This window comes from Miscanthus floridulus, chromosome 2, assembly GCF_019320115.1.
Source record: "Miscanthus floridulus cultivar M001 chromosome 2, ASM1932011v1, whole genome shotgun sequence".
Classification (NCBI taxonomy): domain Eukaryota; kingdom Viridiplantae; phylum Streptophyta; class Magnoliopsida; order Poales; family Poaceae; genus Miscanthus; species Miscanthus floridulus.
The window spans coordinates 123,126,049-123,135,927 of record NC_089581.1 but is presented as its reverse complement, the minus strand read 5'-3'; the positions used below and the strand labels follow the sequence as shown (position 1 = coordinate 123,135,927).

Below are 9,879 nucleotides of genomic sequence, written 5' to 3'. Positions count from 1 at the left end.
TGATGGCTGCCCCATACACATGTTGGCCCGTCTTCGTTATCCCCCTTAATCTCCCCCCTCGGTGTCTCCTTTCAACGACATAATGTATTCTTGTCGTTGATAATTCCTGGACACCCAAGGAGTAATATGGGTGTGTTCATGGAGCCCGTGTTTGATGAATCGGTCCGTGCTTGGGACGAAGGGGTATGGACATACGATCGAGCTACAAAGACAACCTTCAAAATGCACATTTGGTACCACTACTCCCTACATGACTTCTTGGCGTATGGGATATTCTGCATCTGGTGTGTTCACAGGAAGTTCCCATGCCCAATATGCAAAGAAGGTGAGAGGTTCATTTGGTTGCAGAAGGGTGGCAAGTATTCATCGTTCGACAGACATCGTCAATTCCTACCTCTTGACCATCCATTTAGACAAGACATCAAGAACTTTACGAAAGGTGTCAAAGTGACAAACCCTGCACCGTGGATGATGACTGGTGCCGAGGTTCATGCTTAGATAGATGCTCTCATGCCCAATGAAGAAGGTGGTTTTATGGGATATGGTGAGCAACATATGTCCCTCGCATAACATTGCTCAATACGTCGTATTCATTGGACTTTTCTTGAAATAATGAATGGATACATCGCTTTTGTATGCAGACTTATTACAGATGCGAGGAGGGATTTGAGGCCAGGACGGAGCAGGTGACTATCAAAGCCTGTAAAAAACTCGTCATCGACATGCATCACGAGGTGCGCATCTAGGCCATCGTAACCTACTATGGGTCGAAGCTTGGAGAGAGGAAAACCAAGAAAGACGCAAGAGCCGATTAATCGCGATTAATCATGACTAATCATCCTGGACGGTTGGAGCTACTCGACCAGGGCCTCCGACTCGGCCAGACCATCTAGGAAATTGGACGTCCGATTAGTCGTCGTCCAGTCACGATTAATCGTCCATCCAGGCTGTGTGGGCGTCCAGCCAGAGAATGGACTACATCTCAGAGTTGGGTCTATCTAGTTGTCTTATATTTTGGCCCAAGCCCATTAGGGTTTCTCTTCTTTCCTACCCCTCACTCCCTCAGCCTCTCACTCACTCAGAAGTCAGCAGAACACACTCACTCCTCTCACCTCTCCCATCTAGCAGCAGTAGCCGCCTCCATTGCTATAGTTCTATAGCTCCCTCTCCTCTCCTCCCTTCCAGTTCCCAGCTACTCCCTCTCCTAGTGTGTGTGTGTGTATATATATATGGTATATATTTTATATTGTATATATATATATATATATGGTATATATCAGTCCCCATATGTAGGGGACGACTGGGACGACCAGAGGACTCGTCTAGGGTTGATTAATCGTCCTGGACGTCCTAGACGGTCCTCAGGCGTCCAGGCTCGACCAGCCATCCTGAAAACATTGAAATGAAGAACATCAATATTGATTCGTTTTGAGATTAAGTTGGTTTAATTTGATCTTCTTATATGTCCAATACTTGATGATGTGTAGATGATTCCCTGGTGGTGCCAAGCATATCCCGAGTGCTGGGCGATGATGGTGGAGAGGTGATTCACGGAGGAGTACCTCAAGATGCACAGGGATGCCTGGGACCATCGTTTGTAGATGCAAGGTCCAGCACACCATCAAGGCAGCCGCAGCCTCGCCGGATACAAATAAGCATGGGTATGCGAATTCATTTATCTATTGTGACGCTCAGTTCTGCCTGATTTCAAATCATCGTGTTGTCTTTCTCGTAGTCGGCATCACATAGTGGCCAGGCTTGCTCGGACTTCTAGGCATGGTGCATGGCCCACAAGGGCAAGGTGACGTCCGATGTCTCCTTCAACCTGGAGGACCCGTCCGAGGCATACACGAACCCGAGCGTCCACTCCCACATCAGTGGGTGCACTAAGGTGGCGAGGTCGCTCCATGGGCCAGACCACGATCTGAGCACCCATGACTTCGATGGAGAGGTCGTCATGAGGGCGGGGCAAGGCAAGAAGCATGGGCGGTTCTGGCTTGACGATGACGTCATCGACATGGCCTCTACTTCATCTCTCTCCCAGATTCGAGCACACGGCCGACCGCTGCACAGCACCGGGTCGACGCACTCGAGGTTATTCCTATTTTACTCGTCATACATTGATCTTTACACACCTTAATTAGCTTTGCATTACTGAAATATTGGAGTGAAATATTGTAGGCCCTGCTGGAACAAGAAATGAGGCAACGTTAGGAGCTAGAGGCCGGCAGCAGAGGATGGCGACCCAGCTGGAGGCCGAGCGGGCCGAGTGGCAGGCCCAGGCGCAGAGGCTGATGGACATTACGGAGTTCCTACAAGGGCTTGGGCAACGTGTGGGCTTCTCTCTGTCAGCTGGGCTGTTGGTTCCACCTCCGCCACCGTGTCTTGCAGCTACTCCTGTGAGTATGAAAGTTTTTTACTTTCGCTTGTGCTTTGCTTGAATGACCTCTACCTTCCTAGATTAGCTATCCAAATAATCTTGTCTCACATGCAATCCTTTCTCCTTTGTGCAGTCTTCATCTGACGGTGGTTCGAATAATCCACCTCATGCACCTCCGAATGATGGAGCTGGGCCTTCACCACAGTCGCAGTGGCTGAGATGAGTGCACGTTGTATTTTTTTCATTTGTTGTTCACTTGGTGATGGACTTGTGATGCACTTGTAGACTTTGATGGACTTGTGGATTTATTTAGATGGACTTGAGCACTTATTATTATATATGTGATATATATTGTGATGGATGTGATATGTGTGGATGGATGTGTGGATGGACAAGATATATATGTGATGAATGAGATATATATGTGATGGATGAGATATATATGTGATATATGTTTGTATGAATTTATTTGTCATGATGGAATGTAATTTTTTTTAAAAAAAAATTGTTGTTTTTGGTCACTTTGCCGAGTGTTGCACTCGGCAAAGGACCCTGTTGCCAAGTGTCATGGTCACAGCACTCGGCAAAGCTGGAAAAATGAGCGCTCGAAAAACTATTTTTTCAGCTTCCGAGTGCCATGACCATGGTACTCGGCAAAGAAAAAAAATTCAAACTTTGCCGAGTGCGGCCAGAGGGCACTCGGCAAAGAGATTTTTTTTTAAAAAAAATTCAAACTTTGCCGAGCGCCGGTCAGGGGGCACTCGGCAAAGAATTTTTAGAAAAAAAAAATAAAACATCTTTGCCAAGGGCCGGATAGAGGGCACTCGACAAAGAATTTTTTTTTAAAAAAAATAAAAAATCTTTGCCGAGTGCCTGCAGGGTTGACACTCGGCAAAGCGACCGTCAACGGGGCCGGCACCGTGACAGTCGTTTTTCTTTGCCGAGTGTCCTCGGAGCTCTCGGCAAAGCCTTTACCGAGTGCCCGATAAAAGACACTTGACAAAGAGGGCTTTGCCGATCAATTTTTTATCGTGTGTTCTTTACCGAGTGCCGCACTCGACAAAAGTTTTGCCGAGTATAATTTAGACTTTGCCAAATGCCTCAGCCACTCAGCAAAGAACCTGAATCCAATAGTGCACCCGCCGATCACACGCACCGCCGCCGCTTTCTCTTCGCTGCCTGATGCCATTTGTGTGCTGTATGCTGTAACTTACTTGCCTCAGGATCAGATTCGCTGTATGTACTAGCTGTTTGTAATATATAGCCATGTATATATAGAGATGAATGCGTTGATCATTAACACGGTAACAACCGTGCTTACGTACGTCCTCGCGTGTGTCATTGCCGGCTAGCCGCCAGGAGACCAAGTTCTTCTTTCAGGTGAAAGTTCTCCATTTTTAATTTGTTACTGAACTGTTTTGACTGATTGGTCCGAACAGGATGTCATCTCTCTGACTTTCCTCGTCACTTGGCGATCGGCTCTCTCGCAAATCGCCATGAAGGGGTTAGGTTACTGCTTTTTTTTTGAGTTAGGTGTATAGACGTAGGCACTTACGAGCACCCGTCGCTAATATAAACTTTCCTCCCGTCGGACATTTTGCCAATCAGATTTCATTTATGTAGAGTGAGCATTAGTGTCAGTGTCAAACGAACTAGCAGCCTGTCTTCGATGTCGGGGAGGACCGTCATACATACAGGCTGCACTTTCTAGTTCCTTATTACATGCTCACTTGCGTCACTGCAAGTTTGCATAGGATTTTCTGCGGGAAGTAACTTGGTGGCTCTCTTAATTCTCCACAATGGCCAGAGAAACCATAGCTTCCATATCTACAAGCTCCGTGTATCGGTGCCTTCATTGATTTTCCTTTCACTTTCCACCCTCACTTACGCGGGCTACGCTTAGTGCCTATTTAGACCGCTAACAACTAACAGCTAAAAGTGAGATCTAGCCTATCCAAACAGAAAGGATTAATGCGTGGGCTAATTTTAGGTCTTGTTTAGATCCATATAACTAACAACTATTTATCAATTCCAAATTATAAGATATTTTGACTTCTCTAAATACATAGTTTTTTTTCCTATGCACCTAGACATACACTATATTTAAAAAATGTATCTAGAAAAACCAAAACACCTTATAATTTGAAATGAAGGAGTAATTGACTAAATTTTAGCCCCTAAGGATTAAAAAACAGACAAACTAAATATTAGTCCATTAATCCACAAATATAAGCTAATAATAAAACTAGTTGTTAATCCTAGTCCATCCAAACAAGCCCTTAGTCAAGCTTTTGACTAGCTGTTAACTAATTATCCAAGTACAACTAGCTAATAAGGGCTAATAGTTCCTTACTTATTTCAAAACTTAATTAAACTAAATAGTTAAATGCAGAGGAGAAAATGAACTTATTCTGGAACTGAAAATAAAATCCAAAACTTAAAGCTTATTTAAAACGGTGCATAGTTATTAATAAAGTAAATTGTACTGAAATGTTAAGGTTTATAAAACTTAGAGCACAAAAATCTAAATATTTTGTAGGCAAACTTTTCCCAAAAACACACTTAAATAACACTAATATTTTATCAAATAAATCTGGGAATCAAACTTTTTTTTATGTGAAATAGAACACCTCTACATGGGAAACAAACTAATTTACATATACTTCAAACCAAAATAATCCACGGAAGAAAATAATAAAAGAAAACTTTAATTTGAAATAAGGGAAAACTTCAAATCTACCCTAAAACAAAAATCAGCCTAATGCGGCCCAAAACCACGCGCAGCTTAACTCAACCAAGCACATAGTGCTCTAGGCTTGCTATGCTGCTGCCCACTGTCGGCCCGAGTCACCTGCCCTACTGGTGGGCAACCATTGCTGGCTGCGGAATTGAGATTTGTGGTTCAAATTCGTTGATATCGAGTGTAAGCAGTCGCTCCGAAACCCTAACACTCCTTAGTCTCTCACTCACACTCTTGGACTACCCTTTCTTCCACCGAGCAAGTGCCAACGCCGCCATGAGTGCGTCCTGCCGGAGCCATCGTGGGCCCTCTCACCAGCGCACTCATGAGGCAAGCCTGGTTCCACTGTGGTTCCTAAAGGCAGAGCCCTGATGCTTGCTTGCGAGAAAAACATCGCCAATGGCATCGATATCTTTTTTCTAATGATAGTAATGGTGATGACAATCAACGTCTACGGATCTAGGTGCGGTGCATCTGTGGCTACCGTCGCGACAGGGCTAGCCGAGTGCATGTACCTCGGCTAACATTGGTCAATTAGGATGGTTCCACTTGATCTCACCTGCGTGGCACTCATGCCACATGCGACCAATGACTACCAAGGTATATATGTAACAATCCAAGCATTGCATACTTTCAAACCATGTTCATCGCCAGCATTGCATCCATGAAAAACGAAACCTAATTGCAAAAATTCTAGGTCAAATGATATTAAATCTAGCACTGTTGTGAGTGGTGGACCGTCGAATAGTTGCCCCAGATAGTCCTCCTACATAAGCAGTGCCAAGTTTGTCAGAATCTGTCAGAGTTGTGTTCTATTGGATGGTCCGCCAGAACATGCAGTAGCCAAAATCAAGTTCCACTTCCTTTCGGTTCCCACATACAACCCACTCTCCCAAGCTCCCCTCCTCTCTCTCTCATATTAGAACATTGGAAGACGCCCCAAGTTGTAGCACCACCCTTTGTCCATCACCATTGCTAGGGGTGATCAAGTTGTCCTCTCATCCCCTTTGCATTGGTGATGAAGCAAGATGGAGAAAGGAGCAAGAGGGAGGAGTCAAGCCAACCATCAAGATTCATCTCCATAGCCACATCTTGGCATAAGGTAGACAAATCTCACCCCAATCATCCATGTAGTCTAGAACCAATGTAGATAGCTCTCACTTAGTAAAAACACCATTGATGACATAGAGCTTCAACTAGGCATGGACTTCACAATGCAACTTGATAGATTAGCTCCGAAGGATCTTAGGAGCATCTAGACAAACCTCAGTACCAAACCCCAACTTGATCTGTAATTGGCACTCCCAGATTTGGATTTCAGAGTGCTTAAGGTGCACTGATGGACAATCTGCCATTACGGTTGGACAGTCTGCCAGAGCAAAACCCACCCAACACAGGTAAATTGTCTCTGCGCAGCTCACAGGGACTATCCGTGTGTATCACCTAACAGTCCATTAGCTGAATACTTTGTCATTTTTGGCAAAGTAACAGTACCTAAACCCATGGATAGTTTCACTGGTCACGGTTAGTCTGACACACTTTCGCTCTCCATTTTAGGGAGGGTCATTTTGGGACACTCATGTATAGACAGTTTTCCTATATATGGAGAGACAGTTCGCCACACACAACACTTAGCTAAAGAAATCCCTAGGATCACTGTAGAACAAATGGATCGTTTATTAGATCTGATGGACAGTATGGGAAGACTTCACATAGCCACAAAAGCCCTAAGATCACAACGACGTGCCCTGATGGAGAGTCCGTTTCCACCAAAGGTCGTCATGTATGGTGGCTACATTACTATATTTAACTTCGTTTTCAAGCAAGCCGGTTATAGATAACACGTGCATGGGTCTGTATATCCATTTATTTATTTATTTATTTTAAAAACATAATAGAAAAACACTTCTACAAAGCAAAGAAATTATTGGATATACAAAGGTAATAAAGCATTTCACTTCTGGGAAGCTTTAGCCTTCAAGACACCAATGAGGTACGCGTTGAACTGCACGAGCCTGTCCGTTTCGGGCATGACGTCTCTGACAGCGTGGTGAGCATAGAATCGGTCCGCCCATGCTGTCAGTTGAGGGAACTTGGATTCGTCGAGGACCTTGACGCCGGCGATCTTCTCCACTGCCTTGAGCCAACCCAAGTGTGACCCGAGAACGATGTCGAGGAAGCCCAGGCTGTCGCCGCCAAAATAGCTCTTCCCTCGGCTGCACTTGACGAAGGCCTCCTCCAAATGCTGCAGGGCTGCAGACGCCTGCGCTGCTGCTTCGTCTGTGTCTCCACTGGTCACTCCTCTCAAGACCACGGATGCAGGGGCAATCTACAAAGGAAATGACATTATTGGTCACCCCTCTCAAGACTGACATTATTGCAGATTTTTTTTTTTGAAAGAACGGCAAAAAGCTTTGCCGCAATTTCTATTAGACAAAGAAAGAAAATTAGCAAAGTCAGCAGTCGTATGATTTCAGGTAAGTTACCTTGTCATCTACGTACTGTGCCCAAAACCGCTGGACAGCACGTTCATAGGGGTCGGCGGGAAGGATGGCTGGCCTGTTACTGGACACCCAAACTTCGTCGATGTACTGGAGTATGATCATGGACTCGGCGACGGGCTTGCCGTGGTGGAGAAGCACCGGGATCTTCTTGTGCACCGGGTTGGACTGGAGCAGCAGCTCGCTCTTGTTGCCGACCACCTCCTGCAAGAACTCGTACTCCACGCCCTTGAGCTTCAGCGCCACGTACACGCGGATGGCGTAGTGGCTCGCCCACCCTCCGACCACGCGCACCGCCGCCGCCGCCGCCGCTTCTTCTTCACCGCTGCCGTTCGGTGCCATTGCTATATTTTTGCCGACGATCAGATTGGTGCCGTGGGGCTTGTAGATCTGCGAGTTCGTCGTCGCAGCGTTGTGTGGCTCTGTATTTGTAGTCTTTGTATACGTAGAGAGAATCTGTTTATATATTATTTCAGGAGCAAGGTTTTTCCTTTATTGAAGTTTTCTTTGACCGGACGGTGATAACAGGTTGACCATCATTTTTTTTTTTACTTTTCTTTTTATGTATGGTGAGTAGCCATCAACTAGTTAGTTTAGCTTCTACGTTTGCTCCACTTAACATTCTGCCTCTTCCTGATGTCACTGCTGGCGTCCTTGAAGAGGTGCGCTTGCATTTCAGGTGGATGAGCTCCACCGGCAACGAGACTTTAGGCGCCGCTGGTGGAGTGGTGACTTCAGTAATCGGCCACCGAAAAAATTACGCATCGAAAAGTTCAGAGATTACACATATGGAGTACATTACTTCCTTCCTGGCTCATTTGATCAGAGGAAAAAAAAACAAAATTTACAAAATGTAAATAATACTTAGTCAAATTATACACAAATTTAGCGATAAGCTTAGCACCAATATTTTTATATTCTAAGTGACCCCTAAAATAATATTGTTTTCTCGTAATTAGCTACAAATTATAAAAGAAATTAATCATAAAAATATATTTTGTATGTTGACTTTTTTAGATTTATAACTTTTATCTAGATATACATTATGTCAAGATTTATAGTAAAAACTATGAATCTAGAAATGTCAAAACGTCATCATTTCTGAGGGAGGAGTAACTTTTTTTGCTGCTCTTTGCATCACCCATTAATATGCTCGCTTTCATCACTCGGGGGTGACTTTAATTTGATTTGCTTGCATGGGATTTTCTGAGACAAATATACCGCCTTTGACATATCATGATGAGGCTACAGGCGCATATCTAGAAGTTGACGATGAGTTAGTCCATCATCTACTCATTCATTACTTTATTTGTTTGGTTTGTAGAATGAATTACGATGATTTATCATCACTTTATTCCTCATAAGTCAATAATTAATACTAGTACGAGAAATATAATCATTCCACCAAATTTAAGGAATCAACTCATAATGCAGCACCTAATCTTGGAGGGAGTGGTTTCTCAAACTAAACATCATATAAATATTCCCTGCAAGAGTCATCATCTCAAGAGCCGTGAGCAATTAGATCACTAGTTAGCGAGATGGGAGGTAAAGGGCAGCCTTGCGGAGGGCACCAGCTCCCGACAGATGGCGTATAACAACATTATTTTGAGAACATAAGGGGCTACGTCGTGTTGTCGTTTCCGTAACGGTAATGCTCACGAGCGGGTATCTATCCGTCGGAACGCCGCTTTCTAGGTCTGCGCGTACCGGGTCAATAGGCATGCTTACTTTCTTTGTCTCTTCATCTCTCTAAAAAATATCTTCCCATCGCTCTCACCCATCGTGTGCAGCTGTGTCGTGCGCTCGCTGCTGCCGTCTTCCCCGCCGCGCACCCCACCTCGCGCCGCGCGGCTCCCCCATCTAGCGCCGCACTGCATCTCCCGCCCCGCCCTCTCCAGCTCGCCGCGTGCCGCGCCACCGCTACCGCGCATCGTGCCTCGTCCCCCGCGCACGGCGAGGTGTTGCTGGGTGCTGTCGAGGTGCTACCGTTGCCACTGTTCCCCACCAGTCGTCGATGCTGTGGCTGTTGCGTTGCGCAACCTCAGCAAGGAGATGTTGCGATGAAAATGCATGTTGCAGGCGTATGTTTCAAGTGTTTCAAAGGTATATTGCAATTGTTTCATATGGATGTTGCAAAAGTAGATCGGGGATATTGCACATGTTGAATATGTTGCAAGTGTTTCATAGGCATGTTGGAAGTGTTTCAGAGGTTTGTTCAAAATATTTCATCTGTTCCAAACGTATGTTGCAAACGT

The 9,879-nt window shown here is 45.1% G+C and overlaps 1 protein-coding gene across 1 annotated transcript; it reads right to left on the bottom strand.

The window, feature by feature from the left end:
* Positions 1-7,074: 7,074 nt before the first annotated feature.
* LOC136539548 (probable glutathione S-transferase GSTU6) lies at positions 7,075-8,029 on the bottom strand. The gene is made up of 2 exons (XM_066531514.1): positions 7,607-8,029; positions 7,075-7,449 (listed from the first exon to the last, which is right to left on the bottom strand). Exons 1-2 carry the CDS (start codon positions 7,961-7,963, stop codon positions 7,075-7,077), a joined length of 732 nt encoding a protein of 243 aa, XP_066387611.1. The 5' UTR covers positions 7,964-8,029.
* Positions 8,030-9,879: the final 1,850 nt, after the last annotated feature.